Source organism: Jatropha curcas, chromosome 5 (assembly GCF_041381405.1).
Source record: "Jatropha curcas cultivar XTBG-Jc1 chromosome 5, XTBG_Jcur_1.0, whole genome shotgun sequence".
In the NCBI taxonomy this organism is placed as follows: domain Eukaryota; kingdom Viridiplantae; phylum Streptophyta; class Magnoliopsida; order Malpighiales; family Euphorbiaceae; genus Jatropha; species Jatropha curcas.
Genome location: NC_143155.1, coordinates 24234262 through 24257539, shown reverse-complemented (window position 1 = coordinate 24257539; position 23278 = coordinate 24234262). Strand labels below are relative to the sequence as shown.

The 23278-nt window shown below is 34.1% G+C and overlaps 5 protein-coding genes across 15 annotated transcripts; 3 read left to right on the top strand and 2 right to left on the bottom strand.

Annotated features, from left to right (window-relative positions):
* Positions 1-437: 437 nt before the first annotated feature.
* On the top strand, positions 438-2402 carry LOC105649829 (non-functional NADPH-dependent codeinone reductase 2). Its single transcript, XM_012236635.4, has 4 exons — positions 438-902; positions 1058-1301; positions 1418-1591; positions 2006-2402. Exons 1-4 carry the CDS (start codon positions 574-576, stop codon positions 2228-2230), a joined length of 972 nt encoding a protein of 323 aa, XP_012092025.1. The 5' UTR covers positions 438-573; the 3' UTR covers positions 2231-2402.
* Positions 2403-2737: 335 nt separating this feature from the next.
* Positions 2738-5710, top strand: LOC105649828 (non-functional NADPH-dependent codeinone reductase 2). Its single transcript, XM_012236634.4, has 5 exons — positions 2738-3059; positions 4040-4526; positions 4639-4882; positions 4965-5144; positions 5267-5710. The coding sequence occupies exons 2-5, from the start codon at positions 4198-4200 to the stop codon at positions 5489-5491; spliced, it is 978 nt and encodes a 325-aa protein (XP_012092024.1). The 5' UTR covers positions 2738-3059; positions 4040-4197; the 3' UTR covers positions 5492-5710.
* Positions 5711-8645: 2935 nt separating this feature from the next.
* LOC105650198 ((1S)-1,7-diacetoxy-luvungin A aldo-keto reductase) lies at positions 8646-11064 on the top strand. 3 transcript variants are annotated; one of them, XM_089721581.1, is made up of 5 exons: positions 8646-9086; positions 9208-9451; positions 9529-9705; positions 10030-10082; positions 10201-11064. In XM_089721581.1, the coding sequence occupies exons 1-5, from the start codon at positions 8692-8694 to the stop codon at positions 10370-10372; spliced, it is 1041 nt and encodes a 346-aa protein (XP_089577707.1). In that variant the 5' UTR covers positions 8646-8691; the 3' UTR covers positions 10373-11064. The 3 variants fall into 3 exon arrangements, with proteins under 3 accessions (XP_089577707.1, XP_089577706.1, XP_020541232.1); XM_089721580.1 differs by lacking the exon at positions 10030-10082 and having other exon boundaries at positions 8647-9086; positions 9208-9379; positions 9502-9705; positions 10178-11064; XM_020685573.3 differs by having other exon boundaries at positions 8647-9086; positions 9208-9379; positions 9502-9705; positions 9966-10210.
* On the bottom strand, positions 10670-16180 carry LOC105649827 (zinc finger MYND domain protein). Its single transcript, XM_012236633.4, has 7 exons — positions 15559-16180; positions 15009-15149; positions 14554-14919; positions 12370-12612; positions 12096-12188; positions 11169-11369; positions 10670-11064 (listed from the first exon to the last, which is right to left on the bottom strand). The coding sequence occupies exons 1-7, from the start codon at positions 15889-15891 to the stop codon at positions 10852-10854; spliced, it is 1590 nt and encodes a 529-aa protein (XP_012092023.1). The 5' UTR covers positions 15892-16180; the 3' UTR covers positions 10670-10851.
* Positions 16181-16795: 615 nt separating this feature from the next.
* LOC105649826 (zinc ion binding protein) lies at positions 16796-21788 on the bottom strand. Of its 9 annotated transcripts, XR_005178345.2 has the most exons (14): positions 21613-21788; positions 21399-21512; positions 21208-21326; positions 20915-20964; positions 20705-20835; positions 20110-20197; positions 19145-19253; positions 18621-18792; positions 18376-18447; positions 18081-18194; positions 17879-17967; positions 17544-17758; positions 17229-17292; positions 16796-17069 (listed from the first exon to the last, which is right to left on the bottom strand). XR_005178345.2 is itself a non-coding variant. In XM_037639681.2 (12 exons), the coding sequence occupies exons 1-12, from the start codon at positions 21712-21714 to the stop codon at positions 17734-17736; spliced, it is 1185 nt and encodes a 394-aa protein (XP_037495609.1). In that variant the 5' UTR covers positions 21715-21788; the 3' UTR covers positions 16796-17733. The 9 variants fall into 9 exon arrangements, 5 of the variants coding, with proteins under 5 accessions (XP_037495609.1, XP_012092020.1, XP_089578024.1 ...); XR_005178342.2 differs by having other exon boundaries at positions 17148-17758; XR_005178344.2 differs by having other exon boundaries at positions 17229-17758.
* Positions 21789-23278: the final 1490 nt, after the last annotated feature.

Below are 23278 nucleotides of genomic sequence, written 5' to 3'. Positions count from 1 at the left end.
AAATTATTTTCTCGGAAAATATTAACTAAATTTTCTGTTATTTTAAATCAATTAAATCTTCAAAATTAAATCAATTGCTATGTTGCAATAGGCGAAGCTATGCCTTAATACAAACAGTGCAGTGTGTTTTTGTTTATACAAGGAAAAGACAAAGTTGTCCTTAAATTTGCGTTTGCGAGTAAAATTTGCACTATTTTCATGCACAGGCTATTCCAACAGGCCAATAGGTTATTTGTTGAAGAAATTCAATGAAGAGAAATGCAACACGTGTCACCTAGAAGAAGATAGATAAAAGGCTTCCAGTTTTACCATATAAGAAATGAATGGCAACACTATCATTTGGGAAACTGTTAATCACTCAACTAATTAACCTACATTACATCTAAACCACATAAACAAAACAACATAATAACCACTCATTTCATTAAACAAATTGAAGACAATGTAAATTCAAACTTCAAGCCTCTATAATGAATAAAAAAGAATAAAACGTAACAGTTTAATTACAAAATTTGTTATTTAAAAAAAAAAAAAAGAGAGGGGAAAAAAAGAGGCTTGCGGATCAGATCAGAAATGGAAGAGAATACAATGGTTAATATTCCAGAAGTTCTTCTTAACTCAAGCGATAGGAGAATGCCATTACTGGGCATGGGCACGACAACATCTCCTCTAGTAGGATCAGATGAGATTAAAACGGCAATTCTTCAAGCAATTGAGCTTGGTTATAGACATTTTGATACAGCTACACTTTATTTAACAGAGGAACCACTCGGTGAAGCCATTGCTGAAGCATTGTCCAGTGGCTTAATTAAATCTAGAGATGAACTCTTCATCACCTCTAAGCTATGGTGTAGCGATGCTCATAACGATCTTGTTGTTCCTGCTCTTCAAAAGAGTCTCCAGTAAAGCCACATTCTTGAATCCTATAGATAATAAGAATAATGATGATGCCAAATCCCGTACCCGCCTCCTAATTATCATCATTAAAAGAAACCTTATTTTTTATTTCTCATATTATAATGTATGATTATGAACATGCTGATTTTTTGTTATGCAGTTCTCTTCAGTTAGAGTACATTGATCTTTACCTGATTCATTGGCCAGTGAGCTCAAGACCAGGGATTTATGAGTTCCCAATAAAGAAAGAAGATTTTTTACCTATGGATTTTAAAGGTGTATGGACAGCAATGGAGGAGTGTCAGAAACTTGGGCTTACCAAATGCATTGGGGTGAGCAATTTCTCTTGTAAAAAGCTATCAGACATTCTTGAAATTGCAGAGATACCTCCAGCAGTTAATCAAGTAAGTTAATTTCAATTATAGTGGCTACTTAATTAATTTGATTTGCCATTGTTGAATTATCTATGTGATAATGATAATTACAAGTAATTAAGTGAGAGATGTTGGGATCTTGAAAGGTAGAAATAAACCCACTATGGCAACAAAAGAAGCAAATGGAGTTCTCTAAGGCCAATGGAATTGTTTTGACAGCTTATGCTCCTCTAGGAGGAACTCTTTGGGGTATCAATAGGGTTATGGAGTGTGAAGTGCTTAAAGAGATTGCGACTTCCAAAGGAAAGAGTGTTGCTCAGGTACTCCTATCACGACTTCCTTAATCTCTCAAAGCATTTACGCTTTGTTATTGAGTGGTAACAAAATGTAATGCAATGTAATCAAATGTATTTATTTCTATTACAAACATTAGAATAAAAAAACATAAAATTACATAGCATTACATTTCATTACATTACAGCTCACAAAAATGGAGCCTTAGTGTATAAATTGCTGAATGTGACTGCACATGCTTTTGTAGGACATCCTAAAATGGGTGTGATTAATGAAATCGATGAACTATATATTCTACAGATGATATTAAAATCAAAAGAATTGATAATATAAAATGCAAAATCTTATTTTATTATTTTTCCCTTCCATGAATTACTTATTAGTTCCAGAAGGATGAACTAAAAGGCAGAGTTTTGAATTGATTAATGTTACAAAAACAGATTTGTCTGAGGTGGGCATATGAACAAGGAGTTTGTGTGTTGGTGAAAAGTTTCAACAAAGAAAGGATGAAAGAGAATCTTGACATATTCAACTGGACATTGAGTGAGGAAGAGACCAAGAAAATCAGTGAGCTTCCACAGAGTAAAGGAACAAGTGGAGAAGATTACATCTCAGATAAAGGCCCTTTCAAGACACTTGAGGAACTCTGGGATGGAGAAATCTAATCTTTCTAGTAAATTTTTAGCTTTGTTATTCATATATAAAGATAATGCTACTTTCCTTTCTGCAGTGCACATTCTTATTTCTATCCAGATCATTAGTTAGATTCCACAAATTTCTCTATAAATGAAAGGTATAAATATAGTAAAATATACTCTTTTTTTTTCTTTGGTTCAAGATCAAGATTTGCTATGAAATGCATATTCCATAATTTACTTTTTCGTAATGAAATGGCACATTTATTTATTTCTACACTATCTAACCACTAATCATCCAAATGTTTAATCAATAAAATGAGATTAAAGTTGAACTAATCAGAGATATTTCATCTTCAATAAAAACCACATGTCACCATTTTAGGTGGCCTTTTAAAGGAGCTGTCATCTTTCCAGATGCGACAATGTTTGAATTCTGAACCTACACGACAAGGAAAATGTTTCCATCAAAAGAAAATTATTCCCAACAATTCTAGGGAAAGAAGCAACCTTTTTCCATCCAGGGAAAGTTCTCCTCTAGTTTGAATTGTTATTCTCCGGACGGGACAGCAATATGTTCTCGTCATCAATCAATGAAGACAGAGCATAGAATATCAACCCCGAATCCAAAAACGCATCAATTTTGCATTTCAATGTCTGAGATTCTTACCGAGTCGTTAATCGAACAAAGATTCTGCTTTATGGCCTCGCAAATCACTTGAGCAAGCTGTGAAGTGAAACAAGATGCTATTTTTGACCTATAAAAGCATCAATCGAGTGGTTGCTTTGTTCTGTTCTTTCTCCATTTCTCCATCTGATGAATAAAAGTCAAACTTTTACGGCTTCTGGGAAAAATAAGGTAACGGAGCGAACATCCAAGTGTAAGCTCATGGTCGGTGAAGAGACGCCGCCGTTTCATATTCTATAGGTTTTGGCTCGTTATCTATTTTGTTGAAGTGGTTATTAAAAAAACATTTTAGTAAATTAATATTTTATTCTAGTTTAGTAAAATTTATTAGTGAGAATTTTATTTTTACAAGTTAATTAATAATTTTTTATTTTATTCTGTTTGACTAAATAGTTTTTTGTCAGAGTTTCACTGATTTTTAATTGATTAATTGAAGAAGAAAATAAAATGCTTTTTATTCTAATTTTATCTTTATTTGAGAAAAAGAAACTAAATTTTATTGTCAATCTTTATCTAAATGGTTTAATCAAAACAAACAATTTACTTGTCTTTTTCTAATGAGTTTTTATTTATTTATTTATAAAATATGATTCTTCAACAAAAACACATAATTGATTAGTCAATCAAGTATGGATCTAGTTGGTCTCGTTACTTATACGAAGAGTAAGAGATATCAATATCGAGTCACCGATTCGGTGAGTCTTGTTGCATAACACTTAGCATTATTTCGGCTCATCGGATTTTAATTTGATGGTGCCATGTGAAAGAAAATTTAAAATTTTATTAATAATAAAATTGATTTTTTTTCATCATAATTTAATTAAAAAATTAACATAATGACTATGTAATATATATAGGAAAGCTAAAACAGATTCAAAGCTTCTCTCTATATTTACTATATGCATTTCTCCTTTTTTTTTCATATTTTTAGATTATCTTTCTATTTTCTATGATTCGATTGGATATATGTTTTTCAAAAATTAATTTTTAAAATTTTTAAATACACATATAGATAATTAACTTTTTAAAATATTTAAAATTTAATTTTCGTTTAGATAAACACAGTCAAAAAAAAGATTAATTTGAATACAATACAAACTGTTATAGCTTCTGATATTGCCAAACTAAAATTAGTTTCTTCGAAGTGGCAGGTAAAGTTTCTTCGAAGGGAGAGACAGAGAGTCCGACTTGTATATCGTGGATAGTTACGACATATCAACTCATTTCAAACAGTTACCATATAAAAACAAGGAAGACATATCAACTCATTAAAAGAAAGTTCAAATTTGTCTGCTGCAGAGAAAAGAAGATGGATAGCAATTCAAGGATCAGTATCCCAGAAGTGCTTCTTAGCTCTAGCAGCCGGAGAATGCCGCTACTGGGTTTGGGCACAGCATCTTACCCACAAGCGTCATCAAAAGAAACAAAAGCAGCAATTCTTGAAGCAATTAAGATCGGTTACAGACATTTTGATACAGCCTCATTTTACCAAACAGAAGAGCCACTTGGTCAAGCCATTGCTGAAGCATTATCTATTGGCCTAATTAAATCAAGAGAGGAACTCTTTATCACATCAAAGCTTTGGTGCAGTGATGCTCATAGTCATCTTGTTCTTCCTGCCCTTCAAAAGAGTCTCCGGTGAATATATAAAACAGCAATATTGAACCCTAAATAATTTTCTTCTTCTAAAAAGATAATTCATTTCAAATTCAAGCCTGAGATATGAATCCGTTGTTTTATTGCTGTGCAGCGCTCTTCAATTGGAGTATGCTGATCTTTATCTCATCCATTGGCCTGTAAGCTGTAAACCAGGGATCAATAATTTTCCAATCCAGAAAGCAGATTTTTTGCCCATGGATTTTAAAGGGGTATGGGCAGCAATGGAGGAGTGTCAAAAAATAGGGTTTACCAAATCAATTGGCGTAAGCAATTTCTCCTGTAAGAAGCTTTCAGATATTCTTGCTATAGCAGAGATCCCTCCTGCTGTTAATCAAGTAAGCGTGTTTGCCCTTTTTTCATTTCAAGTGAATATTTTGTTTTTTCTCGGTAAATGAAAGCTGTCTGGATATTTAAAAGGTAGAGGTAAACCCACTATGGCAACAAAAGAAGTTAATGGAGTTCTGTAAGGGCAATGGAATCATGTTGACTGCTTATTCAGCTTTAGGAGCTAGAGGAACTATTTGGGGTAGCAACAGAGTCATGGAGAATCAAGTGCTCAATGAGATTGCGAATGCCAGAGGAGTAACAGTTGCTCAGGTTCTTTTCGTTTGTTCTTATTTTTTTATTTTAATTTGCTTGCAATTCATATTTGTAGTGTAATCCAACCCTTGCAAGAAACCTAGAATGATTGCAACTCTTAAATTTCACGAAATTTTCAGTTATGCCTCAGATGGACATATGAGCAGGGAATCTGTGTTTTGGTGAAAAGTTTCAACAAGGAGAGGATGAAACAAAATCTCGACATATTCAACTGGGAATTGAGTGAAGAAGAGTCTAAGAAGATCAGCCAGATTACACAGAGTAGAGGATGTTGCGGAGAAGTTTTCATCTCAGATAAGGGACCTTTCAGAACACTGGAAGAGCTTTGGGATGGTGAAATTTGATTTGAAAATAAAATTCTTAGACTAAGCTACCAAAATATATGGAATATACTCATGCTTAGTTGTTTTCTATTTTTTGCTATTCCCTTAGAGACCTAATGGGTCAAAATAATGTTACAGTTTACACAAAGAGCAGTCTAAATCGAGAGAAAACAGAATTAGTATGATTAGTATAGTCGTTAAATCATTTCTAAATATATTCTATTTTTATTTTTAGTTAAATCATTTTATTCGGCTTTACATGGAACAAAATAATGGTAATAAGTTATAATTTTTCTATATAAAAAAAAAATCAGATTCTTTTGGGAAGTATTTTCCCTCTTTATCACTTGTCAAAATTTTAATTTTCTTTACTAATTGATTTGTAGCATGAGCCTTGTTATTCTTAAACAAAATACAAATTTCATTTGTGTTTTAACAAACACAAACATATCCAGAACTATAAACAATAAATTTTATGAAGCATTTATTATCTCCTCTTGTCAAATCTAACAAATTATAGTATCTCACGGTTTTAGAAGATTTGTTAGTCATTATTATAGATTTAACATACAATTTCATATTTTTCAAATATATTTGTATTAAATGAAATGAAATGAAATCATATTTAGTATTCTTTTTATAGCACTTAAACGGTTAAACCAGTATGTGCTAATTTACAATACCACAGAGAAATAGAAGCAAAAATATTATTTTTATTATTAATAGAATTATTGGATGGATAGACAATTTGACCATTCCATCATTAGAATATTCCTTTCTAATATTTTTAGTTGTGATGTCCTCTATGTCTGGAAATATCACCTTTAGATTGTTAGAAATATAACAACAGTTAGGTTTAAAATACCGTTAAAAATTGATATTTGCTCCCTCTTCTTCTGAGATTGCTTTAAAATCAATACAAAACAACTCTACAGTGAATATATATATATATATATATATATATATATTTGGTGACAAAAGGGATAGTGCTAAGCACTAAAGGAACTATATACAGTTCCTAGGGTAAGAAACCCCACTAACATCATGGAGGAGCCACATTTCCATCCCTGCCGGAGGAACATCCAAAATCTGAAGACCCAGAGGAATAGATTCCGCCAAACTTGCTAAGTGGCCAGCAGCAAAATTTGCTTCACGGTACACATGACTGACTCGGCCCACCCACGGACGGCGAAGAAAATCTTCCACAGCAGCTACCAACGGCCGGAGACCATTATGAGGGAGGTCAGGCTTGTGAAGGAAGTTCACCACCATCTCATTATCACATTCAATCAACAGATTTCCAACTCCCAGAGACCATGCCAGCTTGATACCCTCAAACACAGCCCATAATTCAGCATGAGGAACTGAGCAGAAACCAACATTCATCAAGAAACCCTTAATCCAACTTCCATTACTGTCCCGCAGCCAGACCTCCACCATAACCTTGCAGCCCTCTGACCGACACATTAGAGTTGAGTTTGCAAAAACCCTAAGTAAATAGTAAAGAAATTCAACTGAAAAAGCAAGAAAGAGATAATCTTTTTAAAGGATGAAAATTGGACAATAGTTGATTAACAAGAGGAAAAAAATTTTTCGTTATTTTTAAATTTTGCATGCAAAAGACTGTTTTTTAATTATCCAAATTTTAAATCAGTCAAATTTTCCAAAATTTCTATTTGATCAATTTCTAACAGCATGCAAGAACCGCCCGCCAAAGTTTAATTATCCAAATTTTAATTTGTTTTATTTAAAAAAAAATTAAAAGCTTCTACCTTCTTCACTAGCGATTTCTCCCAACTTCGATTTTTTTATATATTATTTTATTTTGTTGTACGGAATCAGCCACTTTTGTAACGTCAATGCAATATTTTCTTTATTACTTTTAACTTAAACTTCCGTAATTGTTTTTTTCTGCACTGAAATTTCCAATTGATAACGCCATTTCAGTGTAACATTTTCTTTTGGAAATCGAATAAGTTATCGCAAATTCAAAAATAAAATAATTAGAAATAATTCTTTTCTTTTTCAGTTTGGCTCAATTAATACTGAAGGGCTTTAGTTTTCAAAAACTAATTTTGAAATCTCTAAATTTTAATTCTGCGAAGAAATAGGTCATCCCTTCCAAAATTACATATTTTTTTCATTAGTCTTAGCCATTTAAATTAGTTAAATGAGAAAGAAAAGAATTAAATTTCAAAAAACACCTAAGTGCAGCCAGCTCCACCTACCTTTTATAACCCTAGCCCTCTTCATTCTCGGCGAGCATTACCAACTCATTTGAATTCTGTCATCGATTCGAAAAGGTTGCAGCAATTCTAGTTTATTATTATTTAAAACTTTTGCGGTTGCTTCACTTTTCATCGGCTCTGTCACCTCAACCTCTTTTAATGTGTTTAAAGCTTTCCACATTCACAATATATTGATTGGTGAATACACGAATTTATATTTATAGGAGAATGCAAAAGGCAGGGATCAAAAGAGATGAGATGCGATTGTAGAGTTAATCAGGTTTATAGTTCTATTGGAGATTCAAGATTGAATCTCTCAGTACATGGGTATATGATTAGGTGAGGAATAGGCATGGATGATGTCCTCCTTCATACTAGCCATGGATATGCATGCTAAGGATGGGCAATTGGAGCTTGCTTCACTTGTCTTTTAAGTAGTTGAAATGTAAGAGTGTGGTTTCTTAAGGAGCATTAATTTTTGGCTTCGCTCAAAATGGTTTTGTAGAGAAGGCAAATGTATTGGTGGTTGAGATGCAGAGTTTCGGATTTACATTAGATTCTATTTCTCTTATACAAACAATTTTATAAATTTTGCTTGATTATTGGTGAGATTGGTAAATGATGTCTCGCAGTTCCTTTTTAACTTAAATTTAATTTGCTAAAATTTTTAATTGGATTACAAGAAACGAGGAGAGAAAGAAGAACCACCAAGCACATATGAAGGCATTTCGTATTTATATATCAATTTAACGGTTAAAAGTGGGTATTTTGATAGGAAAAATATATCTATTGACGGAATTAAAATTTAAGAATCTCAAAATTAATTTTTAAAAATTGAGATTTTCAAATGTTAATTATGCTAAAACTTAGGAATCCAATTATTATTTTCCCTTTTCTTTTGCTCTTTAAGCCACTGATGTTTCAGTGCAACTTTCTCTTTTTTTTTTCTTTTCGTTGTTTCATTGCTTTCAGATCGCCAACATCTAATTAATAATGTCACTCATTTCAAAGACTAAAGAAGAAAAAAGAACCCAAAACTTTCTGCTGCGAAAGAAAAAGATGGACATCAATTCAAGAATCACTATCCCAGAGGTGCTTCTTAGCTCTAGCAGCCCGAGAATGAAACTGCTGGGAATGGGCACAGCAACTTTCCCGCGAGTGCCATCGAAAGAAACCAAAGAAGCAATTCTTGAAGCAATTAAGATTGGTTACAGACATTTTGATACAGCCTCACTTTACCAAACAGAAGAGCCACTTGGTCAAGCCATAGCTGAAGCACTGTCTATTGGCCTAATTAAATCAAGAAAGGAACTCTTTATCACATCAAAGCTTTGGTCCAGTGATGCTCATAGTCATCTGTTTCTTACTGCCCTTCAAAAAAGTCTCTGGTAAATAAAATAACCCATTCAATCTTGAACTCTAAATAAAGCAGCAATCTTGAACTCTAAATATTATAACCCATTCAAATTTAAGCCTGTGATATGAATCCATTGTTTTATTGCTGTGCAGGGCTCTTCAATTGGATTATATTGATCTTTATCTCATTCATTTGCCTGTAAGTTGTAAACCGGGGATCTATGAGTTTCCAGTACAGAGAGAAGATTTTTTGCCTATGGATTTTAAAGGGGTATGGACAGCAATGGAGGAGTGTCAAAAACTGGGGTTTACCAAATCAATTGGCGTAAGCAATTTCTCCTGTAAGAAGCTTTCAGATATTCTCGCTATAGCAGAGATCCCTCCTGCTGTTAAGCAAGTGTCTTTGCTTTTTTTCTTTTCAAGTGAATATTTTCTTTTCTTGGTAAGTGGGAAAGCTGTTGGGATGGTGAAAAGGTAGAGATAAACCCACTATGGCAACAAAAGTTAATGGAGTTCTGTAAGGGCAACGGAATCACGTTGACTGCTTATGCAGCTGTAGGAGCCGGAGGAACCATTTGGGGTAGCAACAGAGTTATGGAGAATGAAGTGCTCAACAAGATTGCAAAGGCCAAAGGAGTAACTGTTGCTCAGGTACTCTTTGCTTCTTGTTATTTCTTTCAATTGCTTGTTTTTTTTTTTTTTTTGACATTTCTTTCAATTGCTTGTTGTTACTCGTTAAACTATAATATTGTATTCTAATTGGCCCGTAGGATAGGAATTTGAATAATTTGTATGCAATTCTTATTTAATTTAATTAATAGACCTCATTTATTCAATAAATTTAAAATGGAAAGCTGAAATACAACAAGGGCCAAGTTTCAAAAATAAAATTGTAAATCCTGAATTTGTAGTGTACTCCAATCCTTGCAAGAAACCTAGAATGGCTGCAACCAATGCATTTCACAAAATTTTCAGTTATGCCTTAGATGTGCATACGAGCAGGGAATCTGTGATTTGGTGAAAAGTATGCCTTAGATGGGCATACGAGCAAGGGATCTGTGTTTTGGTGAAAAGTTTCAGCGAGAGGATGAAACAGAATCTCAACAAGTTCAACTTGGAATAGGGAATCTGTGTTTTGGAGAAAAGTTTCAGCGAGAGGATGAAACAGAATCTCAACAAGTTCAACTTGGAATTGAGTGAAGAAGAATCTAAGAAGGTCAGTCAGATTACACGGAATAGAGGATGTCGCGGAGAAGATTGCATCTCAGATGAGGGACCTTTCAGAACAATAGAAGAGCTTTGGGATGGTAAAATCTGATTTGAAAATAAATTCTTAGCACAAGCTACTAGGGATTGGATTTTCTGTGTCACGCTTAGCTTAATTGTTTTCAGTTTTCAATTTTAATTTCCCATAAAGCTTAAATTAGATTCATGTCAAAAGACACAGCTGGCTTTATTACATTCTTGCAGTCCATATTTCTATTGAAAATCAAAGGAAAATTGTGCTATTCTCATAAATAGAATAAAAAAAAAAAAAAAAAGTCATTCCTGCATCCCATTAAAGAGGACTAGCTAATGCACATGCCATAGATTTCTTAAACCAATATAAAATATGTGACTGCAAACATAACGTCTCCACTGAATAAAATTTATATACATCATTGAGCATTTCCAGACGAGAGTTGGGAAGAGAATATGCAGTGCATGTTCTAGAATGATATCCGTACAGCTTAGAAACTGAGAAATTACAAACTTGATGGTCAGCATTTCAGTGTTAGCAAATTGGTTGAATTCAAATCAACATCGACCAGGCCTATCATAACTGGGAGGTAAGGACGGGCAGTTTTCGTTCATGTTGGCATATGGCTCTACAGTGTTATATTCTGGCAATTCCATCCAGTACTCGCCAAGAATTTGGCAGAATGGGAGCCGGCCATTGTCATTATTGCACCAACCAGGTAGGCGTGTTTGGTTATTTTCGAAAATTTTAAGCATGTAAGCATCACGAATCTGCCAATGGTTAAACGTCATGTTATACTACATCCAAACAAGTGTTTAAAAGGGTGCTGTGCCAATTTAAATAAGTATGAACAAGTAAAGCATTTGTAACTTACAGTAAATTCAGTAACTTGAATGGAGCTAGAAATGGGACCAAAGACTCCAGCCTCCTTATACATTGCAAGGATAAAGGCAACACATGTTGTTGATTTCCCATCACTATAAATCCATTCATCTTGTTCTGGCGCAGTAAGCAATTCATCGAAGGCTATGCCACGCTTTTCAATCTCAGCTAGAATTCCATACAAGTCCAGATCCTAAAAGAAAAAGCAGATGAAAGAATGATCTCAGTTGAACAGCTCAACAGTTAAACCGCTTGAGGAACAAATAACCACAGCATCATAAAGCATGATTCTGGCCATTCACAATATACTAAACAATCCATCAATTCTTTAACATATATTTGTCCAAGCAGTGCATAAGCATATAAATAAATATGGGTTTTCTTTTGCAATTACATTCAAATAACAAATAAATACAAGTTTAAATGCTTAACCATTTTTAGTTGGTACCAATTTGAAGACAAAATTTACCCATACTCTTCCAGACTCCAGTCCAGTACCAGAAAAGCCCAAGACAAAAAGGAGGGAAAATCAGCAATTCTGCACAGATGCTTTCAGCAAATACAGACAGCAATCAAACTCATTTCAGTCCTAGAAGATTGTGGGCAAACGTGTAGAACTATTTTTATTTCAGAGTTTTATTTTTTAAGAAAATATTGCAAGAAAGTTTAAAAATTCATCAGAATTAGAGCATAACTCCTGATTAAAATATATGGATCTGCAAGCAATTCTATAGACCATATTTCAATCTCTCATGACTAGATTAACTATTTTCATTCATTTACTTGTGAACATATTATTGGTGGCAATATCAAAACTAATTTCTGAATAAGACTAATCTTTCTCATCTTTGCATAATATACCAGTTTTAATGGTTAGCTCAAACATAGATTAAGAAAAAGAAAGTAAACTAAGACATACCTCAGTCCCAAGCCGTTTATTTAAGGCTTCATTCCACATATTTGCAGCATAAGCAGGCTGCACCCGAGTCCACATAGACATGACAGAAATGACCTGAAATCAGATTCACCCAGTTAAGTAAGTTTAGAAGAATCCATATAAAATCCAAATGATGTTTTTCTTTTCTACACAAAAGGCGTATATAAGTAATAATCATGCTAAAGATATAGCGTTTTATAAATGAACATCGACATACATACAATAACTATGAAATTCTTATGAGGAGATTAAATACCAAGTGAGCATCAAGAGGTGGCGGATAGTTGTCTGCTATTGTGTCAATCCAACTAAATATCATGTTGTGATAACCATATGGCTTGCCTGACATGCTCCGAGCATACTCCCAAGCTGCAGTTGAGTTGAACTTGGCACGCACATCTGGATGTAAAGGAAGCAAAGCTATTTGTGGATTAGAACCGTCCTTTAGAGACAATTCCCACCACTCATCCCATGGGATTACAGCTATAACCTCTTCACCCTGCAAATTCGCATCAGAAAATGCTGTAAAAAGAACCACTTTTTCAAGAGGAAAGAGCAATGAAAAAGGATGACTTCCTCTCAGTATAATGTCCTTTTCCTGAACAAACAACTCCATGCCATATCTACCCAATGCAGTAAAACAAATTGAGAGGAAAGAAAAAATAATCTGTGCAACACCATATTTCTACAACTTCAATCTTTGCAGGCCACCGTACTTGACAATTAGGCCTGCCCTCTTTTCCAATTGAGAACTCCAAAGACAAGGAATACATTTTTTTCTTTGTGTTCAGAGCAACACATGAGAATGACTTCACTCCCACTCATGGGATGCAAGTCCATAATCTCTCACAATTACCTGTAATTTCAGATAATAAATCTCGCCCAGAAAATTTCATAAATTCCAGCCTTTTATGGCTGTATGACTATAATGGGTATCAACATATCTAATAAACTAAGTATGGATCTGAAGCATACAGGTCATTGAGAAGGCTGTACCTAGGGATGGAAGCGGGGCGGATATCCGCGAATTTTAAACTATCCATATTTGTATCCGTTTAAAATTATACTAACCATATTCGTTAAAAACCCGTTTAAATATCTGTTTAATTATCCATATCCGAATCCGTTAATTATTTTATTATCCATATTTGTTTCAAATCCGTTTAAACCGGTTAGGGTACCCGCAAAATTTTAATAACCCAAACCCGAATCCATTTAAACATCATTTAAATTAAAGATTCAAACCACTAATTTTTTTTTTTTAAAACTAAAACCAGTAAGCATTAACGTCAAAATCTTAAACAACACTCGTAAAATCTTAAGTAAAACTATTAAAACTTGCATAATTTTAAGTAAAAATGAAAAAGGAAGTTTAAGTTCTTCCAAGAAACAACCACATATTATTTAATTTTTAAATGGATTTAATCACTATATCTATATATATTTTTATTGAAATGTTAAAATAGAAAATTGATCTATTGTAATATATTGATAAATTGTATTACTTAGTATTAAAAGCAAAAAGTATTAAAAGCAAAATATATTCTTTCAGAAATCAATTAAGAAAATACTATCCTAAAAAGATAAAACAAGAAATTATAATTAATAAAAATTCGCGAATTCTAGTTAATTAATATGTATGTATAGACTTATATCCTTTAAATTAACAAATATACTAATATGGTTTAGCTGTAAATATTATTCTTTTTTTTAAAAAAGATCAAAGGTTCAAATCTCTAAACCAACATTTATATAATAAATATATTATTATTATGGATAAACGGGTAGGGTATCCGTGGGTACCCACAAGGCTACCCGTTTAATCTAACGGGTAGCAGGTAACGGATACCCGTTAACTGAAATCCGTATTCTATCCGAATCTATCGCATTTAATAATTTTTACTATCCATATCCATTTTAAATTTGTTTATAACTACCCAAATCTGTAATAATTGGATCGGATCGGGTACCCTTAAATACACATGCTCCTTCAGGCAAGTTAACAAAGTAATGCAGCACCTTGACTTCAAACATTTCTTTTAGGATAAAACATTAAATCAATACTAGGAACATCATATGGCAATGGAGCATCAATAAACCATTGTTTTTATGTGTATCTAAGAGTAGTAAAATTACAAAAACATACACCACTTCAAAAAAAATAAAGAAATTAAAGTAGATTTTCCAAACAGATTTTCTTACCACTTCTTATTTCAATAGGAAAATATTTTATACACTTTTGAAACATAATATTCCTGTAACCACACAACCACGTGGAATGAGAAGAAACACCGCAAAACCAGAATCATACAACAAGCACTGAATACTAAAAGGAACTTGAGAAGACATCTGGTTGGCGCATGTGAAGTTTCAACTTTCAAGATGACAAATATATAATGCATACAGATCTTTCTGCAATATAACATTGTGAAACACATACCTTTTCATTCTCATGTCCAGATTCACCAACCCAAAGATTCCCCATTTCATCTTTCAAGCAAACTGCTGTATGACCTGCAAATGCACCAGTTACCCATTTCTCCAATGTCTCAAATCCACCCCACCGACCACGGATCTTTGACACAGCCAAAAAATCACCAGACTGAACATCATCAGGATCAATGGTTGAACGCCAGGGTTCAGGGCGTTTCTCAAATTTGGCACCCATGTGCTTCTCTAGGAAAGCTAAGTTAGCATTCTGACCCCATCCAGTGTTAGAGAACAAAGGCAAAACATCTATTAAAGAAAGCAAGGTCCCCAGCATTCCTGATGGCATGAGAAATACAGAAACACCATGTTGCTTCACCTGCTCAATAGTCAGTGAGAAACAAAACCTTTATCCATTGAAGTTCTTAAACACAAGCTTCAAACAAACAAGACAGAACAAAAGCATACATATTCCATCTCCGCTTGTTCTTCCCATGACTCAAACTTCAAAGTATGCTCTCGTGCAGAAAAGTAGTAATCCCACGTAATTCTATATGGTGTTGCAAAAACATACAAATCCATACAGGTCCAGCTGTGCGCTGCAGATGTCTGTTGAAGGAAAAAGAATTACAATAGTTGCTAATTAACTAGGAGGCACTGTTGATCAATCAACAACATGCACTAACATCTGCCAAGAAAATATCAATTTTAAATGACAATACAATCTAAAATTTAAATTATAAATCTACTGTGCCAATAACTTGAACAAACATAAAACCAAAGTACTATTTATCCTTTTCTACTCTTTTTCTCTAATGTCCAACTACAAACAAGGGGAAAGAACTATTCACATAAAAAGCATCAAGCTAACACTGAAGGCACCTAAATGCATGGATAATACGACAGACAAAAAATTAGTTAACAAAAGCAATTAGGCTGAAGCTATCAACTAGCAACTATTCCAAAATCCAATGTCCACTAGTTCACAAAGCAATTACAGTATCAACAAAAGCAGCACCTTGACATGGAGAACACCGCCTCCCAAGCCAGATTGATTTCGATCACCTTCGGTGAAGTCGATACGGGCCTCGTTCTCGTAAAAGCAAGCACCTTTCCACTGAATAGAGCCATTTTGAGGGGTCACCGATCCAACAAAATACGGCAACAAATCAACGGGATTATGGAGATTGTTCAGCACTGGCCATGATATCTCACGTGGCAATACGGGAAGCAAATCTTTAACCCTAAAAGGTACCTTCAAAGCTTCACCATAAATTGAACCAGACCCTAATCCTAGAAAGCAAAACAATACCAACACCAAATGCAGTGTCGTTTGAGATGATTTAGACATGGCTTGGATTGGATTGGATTGGATTGGGTTGGTTCTCAATCGGTGCAGCTCTATAGAAGAAAGGAAGATTGAGTTGCAGAGGGAGAGAACCGCGAACAAACAAAAGGCGATTTTGGGTCTTAGCCCATGCGGGTTGATTGGGAAAGGAGGAGAGGGGCAGCTTTGGATTATCCAAAATTGACCCCTTTTTCGGCGGTTGACGATGAAGAGTTCCGTCGCTGACGGGGATGAGGAGACCACGTGGCAAGTTAACAGATACACAAGCAACTGCGGGTGTTCTTTGTTTTGTGGGGACTAATGTGAAAATTAAAATAAATTTCTTTTCTTTATACAGAGTAAAGTAAAGTATATTTAAATGTACAGGCTTAAAAAGGAACATATTACAAGTAACAGAGATTTATTTACTAATTAAACATTTGGATTAGCAGAGTATCAGAAGTATCTTCAATTTTTCCTTCCTCCAAAATTTTACACCTATATTCCAAATAATGGAAAGTTGTCTTTTCTTATTATTTTACACTCATATTTTCTTTCCTTCCATAAAATCACTCCTCCTTGATAAAAAGAGAACGGGAGGATCAAATGATAACAGTTAACTCGAAATAAATCAATATTGAATTATAATTTAACTAAATTTAAAATTATTAATATTACTAAAAACCATATATGTAGGCTGAATTGGATTGAAATTAATAAAATAATTTTACTAATAAAATTAAAAGGGCTTCACGCATTTCCTACTCGCTAGATGCTACATGCATTTTACCATTTTTCCAAACTCTATTCAAAATTGTAAAATGTTACTAATCAATATTAGATTACAATGCATATTTCTAGAATCTGAAGGAACAATACATATGTATATATATACACAAATGTAAAATAATTTGTGCAATTGATCACCTTTCTCAAAATTTTTACGAAATGTATATAAACTAAAGAATTAATTGGTATGTCCAAGTGTGAAACAAGTACATAATCCTGAAAAATACAAACTGCCGACTAGAAGGTGAATACTCCAATGGGTCACTGCACGCTCAACCCAATTTCCACCTCCATATTAATGAAGAAAGATCTTTAGAACCTATTTTCCCCGTTTTATATCACTAAACCACATATTTGGATATTCCTCATTTGACTTGACTTTTCTTGTTTTTCTCTTCCCTCTCAACTCAACACTGCAAAAACAAGATTCAGTTTAATCAAAGCAGCCATGGAAGATTCAGTTTTAACCTCCATGTGGATCTTTAGCCTACCATTTCTTTGCATTTTCACTTCCATTACAGCACCAAATATAGGAATTGAATGCTCGAGCCAAGCTCACCCCCTCCACATACCTATTTTGCAAGGTTCAACTGTCTACTTCCTTCCATCTTCCAGCTCATCCATATAAAGGGTGTACTGCAATTGACGTCAAAGCTTTAAAGATAAAATTCTACATATTGTTGCTCAACTAACAGCTCTGGCTGCAAAACACTTGGCTGCTGTTGCATAGTTACTCAAAAAGGAGGTAATGTCATAAACTTGCATTTTGATTTCCTTGGAAACTGCTTCGCAAACCATCTCTCTCCAAACTCACCAGACACATCTGAAAGCCTACTAATATGAATTGCTTGGACAGAACAGAAAGCACTGTTGATAATGTAAATTACCCTGGTAGAAAGCCTTCTTAATCTTGCTTGAATTGCATGAAACCCACAATCAACAGCTGCAACTGTAATCCATAGCATACAAGGACACACTCAGAGATGTTTACCAAGCCTTCATGATCCCCCGCTGGAGAATGCTAACTTGCTCCAGTGCTAAACATTTCCCGATTGCCAGTGTCCTACTGTTGCCGATTCAAGCAATGTGCTTGAAGCAGCCACTGGAAAAAAAAAAAAATTCCTGAATGAATCCACGTTATCTGGTCTGATTATACAGCCATGGCCTTTAATTCATAACAAGAAATAAAGCAATTCTTATCCTGTTAAGCTGGCCACTTTACATCCCAAACAGAAAGCAATTTGAATAGCAGGGGAGAAGCAGAGTGCTTTCTTCTACCACCACCGGCTGTCTGAAAGGATTTATTTGAACCTACAAGGCAAAGACATCAATTGACTTCAGCTGTGATCAAATCTTGCAGCAGCTTATAAGTGAATGATTACAGGAGATCGTTGAAAAAAGGAAGCAGCAATCTGAATACACACCGGAAGGGTGAGAGGACGACCAGTTACACTGGTTATGCAGCAAGCTGCTAGATGACAAGCTTCCTCACAATAATCAGAAAATACTGCTGGGACACCTTTCTTATTTATCAGCTCCTGATATGCCCATCCAGCAATCAAAATAAAGGGGGTAGAATGAAAACTTAATATAAATAAAGTAATTTACAGAAACAAGGTAGAAATTAACAGGTTCCTCACTAAACTTGCTTAAACAAAACTACATAGAAACTAGAGAGAGGAGTGAGAGAGAGTGATGCTCAATATATCAAAGACATACAACAGTAGGTAACCAACTCGGGTAAGCAGCGATGCCAGCATTTGGGGCAACGACCAAGTGAGGAAATGAATCCTGTGCAGAAAACAAGTCACTATAAACTATGATATGAAAAATCAAATAAAGAAAATAGATTCCCAGATGAAAAACACTTAACATAAAGGAACTCCAAGAAAAGAAGAATATGTGATTATAAGCATATGAACAATAGTATTTTCAGACTCCAAGAAGTTTAGAGAAAAGAACACCTCCACTAAATCCCTGTAACGTTCATGGTAAAATCCTCTCCGAAATTGTAGAGTCACTTTTGATGGTTTATCAGTAATTGAACTACTGTCCATAGTTTGCATTGAGGACCTGCAAATGCAATCTGTTTCCAAGCAATGAGCATAACTGCGAATACCAATCTTCTGACCATCCCTGTCCATATAGAATAATGAAACATGAATAAGCTCCAAAAAAATTATAAGAAAAATCCTCAAACCGGATTAGAATCCAGAAAAACTGCCAAAGCACTGAAATCATTGACATTCATTATGCAATTAAGAAAAGGGTGACCCAGTGCACGAAACATCCCATATTAGTAGACTTTAAGGAGGGTTGATGTATGCAGCCTTCCCCGGCTTTTACAGAGAGCCTATTTCCATGACTCAAACCGTGAACTCTGGATCACAAGTGGAGTAACTTTACCATTACACCAAAGCCATCCTCCCATTATACAGTTAATAACCAAAATTAAATGCGCAAAAATTTGATCAAGCACACCACTAACCTTTCTTTTGGAATTGCAGGTCCAATCAGTTCTATATGCACCTTCATGCCAGGGAAAAGTGCATGCAACTCTCCAAAGGCAGCTAGCTGTAGAAGCTCCTTTTCTGGCCCTTTTAAGATAAAAATAAATAAAATTTAAATATAGAGAACCTAAAAATGTGTTATTCTAACTAACATACTGGAAAATAAAAAAGGCACATCTACATATTCTCCATGTTTATAATGATATTAGAAGGCACTAGCCCGGTAGCACCAAACCTCTAATTGTAAGGGCTCCAGGATGATTATGTTTAGTACAAATAATAGACTATCAGAAGGCTCTTCCAAATGGAAATCACAAGATGAAAGGAATTTATGAATCTTGTATAGGTATAGAGTTTTGAAATAAAGATTCAATATCTTTACCTAATCATATTAGTAAATAAAATTATCATTTTTGGAAAATCTAAGTGATTTTTCCCTCTATTGCCATCATTAAATATTATTAAAAATTAAGATAATGACATTAATATTTCATTGACCATGGAAGTATACCACAATTGCTTGAAAACGTACTGGCAAAAACCGTATATATTCTGAAATTTGCAATGTGAAGAAATTGGGAGTTGGACTTTTGCAGGAAGGCAACCAAAAGAAATACCATATTGGTAAAGCATATGTTCGCATCTTAAGATACCACATAATCAATATCAGACACATTTTGGTCCTAAGTCCAAAAGATGCAGATTTCCAACTTAAACTTGTCCATTACAGTAAAATAAAGTCAGACTCCAACTAGCCAGAGTTCAAAATAACATCACTACAACTTCCTAAGGAAACAGGACAATAGAAGGTTATTTGAATAAAATTTTCAGATAGAAGCAAATAAAGAATATGAGATGATCTACATCCAGATCAAAAGTACAAAATCACAACACCAAATAAAAATTCAAAAGAGTCGTCTGACTTTCATACTGCAACACTTACCAAGATAGTGTATGCATAATTCATTACAGCTTTCAACATTCAAGCTTCTTGCAGAAGAAACTTGGGCAGCATGGTAAATTGTAAGTGGCTGATAGAAAAAAATATATGATCAGTGACATGTGTGCTTATAATGGGATGCAGTTACAGCAATTAGTGGAGGTTGTGCTTCATAGTCTGAACAAAGATCAGTAAGGTTTATTTGAATTAAATCCAGTAATTATATTTTCTCATGCATCGAGTAAATGTGCATTCATGTCTTGGCCAAATAGGCAGAAAAGATTTAAACTCACATCATTTGTAAGTTAAATACCAACTGAAGTCACTAGTTAAAGTCCATCCAGAAACTTTAGAATACACTTCAAAATTATCTTATTAGATGCAGCATATGACTTGAGCATTGTATGAGTAGAGAGATCAGTAAATGAGAAGAATAGTAACTGATTGGGCTTCTGCAAAATAAACACTCCTAATGTTTCTGTTTAAGAATAACCAAAGTAGTCTTTTCAAAGAAAATTTAGATCTAATATTGGTAGAACGTTCATAATCAATCAAATCCCAACTTTCAACTGGTTACAGAAATAACCTAAAGTCATACCCAATGAAGAAGAAAAGCAACTGGTGAATGTAGTGGGATGCATCTCCACTCATAGTAATCCATCCAGCTACTTAAATGTTTCGGCATTGGAGCTGCAGGCGCTGCATAGTACATAATGAATTGTACAGCCACTGAACTAATACAGAAAACAAGAAAAAAAAAATAAGAATAAAAATAAAAATAGAGAAAGCTACTCGCATGATACAATACCACGACATGGGCATAGATGACTGGAGAGATTCCATCCTTCATCCTCTGACCTGTAAACAACAGAAATACATAGCCAGAATTAGAAGTGCAAAATAAATTGCAAGCAGTTTTATTAACATCTTTTCTGACGGCTAAAATATGTTACAACAGCAAGCACGGAGAGTTAGTAGAACTACCAAAATAGAGTATTTTTGTTCAGAGGTTTTCCGTGCGTACAATAACACTCCAGAATCCATTAATAAACACCAATTGTATCAGAAATTTTAAAGGGTGAACATTAAAAAACGACAAACCTTAAGCAATCAAAAGAAACAGATGATACCCAACAATGGCATTCGCACATCCACATCCCCAATCGATGAATGCCTCTTTTGCTCAAAAACGAACACCTACTCTCCCGCTTTTCAAAAACCTATGAAGAAAACAAAGTTCATTAACAATTAACTAATATTAAGTGATAAAAAGAAAGAGCTATAGTAATTACCTCAAGTGTAGCTTCTTGAGTGAAAGTGAAAGGGAAATCATACAAATCATCTGTACGATTCATTTGTTGCTCTAGCCTTTCACACTCTTCTTTATGGTCACTCCAATGCGAAATCTAGCACCCAAAAAGCAATCCAAGTAGTCATAGAAGGATTTCCTTACTATAGCGCTACTGAAAGTTGCTTCGCCAGAATCTTAGAGCAAAATTGGGATACCTGGTGAGAGATGGAGCAATATGCAACAGCACCACAGCTACCACAGCGTCTTGTAGGCGGGCCAACGCACCGAGTTCCGCGTCCCTTACCGGCACACTCCATTTTGGCTTGGTGGCTTTCCAGTTCTCTCCTCTCCTCTCGCAGTTTCCTCGTTTCAGGAAATCAGGTAAAGTCCGTACGGCGTAAGAGTGAAAGCCCATATCAAAAACCATTTAAAGTACTGATTTAGGCCCACTAGCACATGTCCCAGCCCATTGCGATAACAGCCTTGAAAAATGCCATACATAATATAATCAATGGATTTTTATTTATTTTCTAGTTTCAAAAAAATGGATTTTTATTTTTATATTTTTAATTTAGATGCATATATTTTATTAAATTATTTATATTATTTATTACTATGTTAGATCATAATTAAAAAATTATTATAATGTTATTGTTCAAATTATATTGGATATGAATTAATTATCAACTAGAATAAAAAAATGATATATTCACTTTTAAAATAAATAAATAAATAAATAAATATATATATATATATATATATATATATACATTATTCATCATTCATCATTTATAAAAGATAATTATATTCTTAATTGTCGGTTATCATTTTAATAGCAACTGTAACTAAATTTTATTATCGATTATCAATTGTCCGCAAGTATAAACAGTTAAACCAAAATGAACCTAAATATAAACATATTTAATAAAGATATTATACATACTTTATTAAATTATGGCATGTAACACCCCTTCCTGGTCCACCCGTAAACCCGAATGAACCGGACCGAGACGTTACAAACTGGTTGACTGTATGGTCTGACATGCTGAAGTCATAATGTATGCTGAATATAATAGCTTGCTGATACTATTTACAAAAATAATGTAATTTATATTTACAAAACATGATACTAATGTCAAAATGAAATGGGCCCAACTGAGTACCCTGTACATGCCATAAAAAGGGTAGACAAAGATACATATTAAAATGAGTAGCTACCCTGAAGACTGAGTCTTCTACAGATGAACTGCAGCAGTTGTAAGCCGACTCTCTACGGTCCAAACTCAAAACCTGCGAGTTAAACAGGTAACTCGCTGAGCAATAAAGCTCAGTGGATATCTCAACAGATAAAAAAAAACAAATAAGCACATACATGTATAGAAAGAACCATGCAAACACAAATAAGCACACACATCATGATACTTTCATGATACCTTAATTATCTTTTGTATTGTTTATAATACATGAAATGTTATGTCAAGATATCTGTATGGCTCCATAAGGTTATAGTGAAACCGAAGTGATAAGAAAAACTGTATGAAACTGGATGAATACTGTATGCTTGGCTGCTATGGCCCATATATAATCATATCCACTCAACAGCCTGTAGCCGGAGTACCAAACTGTATGAGGTCCAGATCTGCTATCCTATGTCGCGACATAGCCTTATCTACATGGTTTCTACCTAACCTCAATGGAGCATAATGTTGATATGTTAATAATATAACACAACATCATATTAATAGTTCATAACTTCATAATTCATAATGTATACTTGATTTCACATCATTTGCATGCTTGCATGTTGTTTTGATACATGTTCAAATGTTGTATTTGATGTTAAAATGATTGGAGGCACATACGTGAAGCAAAGGAATACAA

Coding starts and splice junctions, on each gene's coding strand:
- LOC105649826 (XM_037639681.2), bottom strand. CDS start 21,714: ATGGAGTGTGCCGGTAAGGGACGCGGAACTCGGTGCGTTGGCCCGCCT. Junction 20,965..21,207: donor GTTTCTTTTGATTGCTTAAG/GTTTGTCGTTTT, acceptor TGTTGTTTACAG/GTCAGAGGATGAAGGATGGA. Junction 18,793..19,144: donor CCTGCAATTCCAAAAGAAAG/GTTAGTGGTGTG, acceptor CTATATGGACAG/GGATGGTCAGAAGATTGGTA.
- LOC105649828 (XM_012236634.4), top strand. CDS start 4,198: ATGGATAGCAATTCAAGGATCAGTATCCCAGAAGTGCTTCTTAGCTCT. Junction 4,527..4,638: donor GCCCTTCAAAAGAGTCTCCG/GTGAATATATAA, acceptor ATTGCTGTGCAG/CGCTCTTCAATTGGAGTATG. Junction 5,145..5,266: donor GAGGAGTAACAGTTGCTCAG/GTTCTTTTCGTT, acceptor CGAAATTTTCAG/TTATGCCTCAGATGGACATA.
- LOC105649829 (XM_012236635.4), top strand. CDS start 574: ATGGAAGAGAATACAATGGTTAATATTCCAGAAGTTCTTCTTAACTCA. Junction 1,302..1,417: donor TACCTCCAGCAGTTAATCAA/GTAAGTTAATTT, acceptor GGATCTTGAAAG/GTAGAAATAAACCCACTATG. Junction 1,592..2,005: donor AAGGAAAGAGTGTTGCTCAG/GTACTCCTATCA, acceptor TTACAAAAACAG/ATTTGTCTGAGGTGGGCATA.
- LOC105650198 (XM_089721581.1), top strand. CDS start 8,692: ATGTCACTCATTTCAAAGACTAAAGAAGAAAAAAGAACCCAAAACTTT. Junction 9,087..9,207: donor GCCCTTCAAAAAAGTCTCTG/GTAAATAAAATA, acceptor ATTGCTGTGCAG/GGCTCTTCAATTGGATTATA. Junction 9,706..10,029: donor AAGGAGTAACTGTTGCTCAG/GTACTCTTTGCT, acceptor CAAAATTTTCAG/TTATGCCTTAGATGTGCATA.
- LOC105649827 (XM_012236633.4), bottom strand. CDS start 15,891: ATGTCTAAATCATCTCAAACGACACTGCATTTGGTGTTGGTATTGTTT. Junction 14,920..15,008: donor AACAAGCGGAGATGGAATAT/GTATGCTTTTGT, acceptor ACTATTGAGCAG/GTGAAGCAACATGGTGTTTC. Junction 11,065..11,168: donor TTCAAGTTACTGAATTTACT/GTAAGTTACAAA, acceptor AACCATTGGCAG/ATTCGTGATGCTTACATGCT.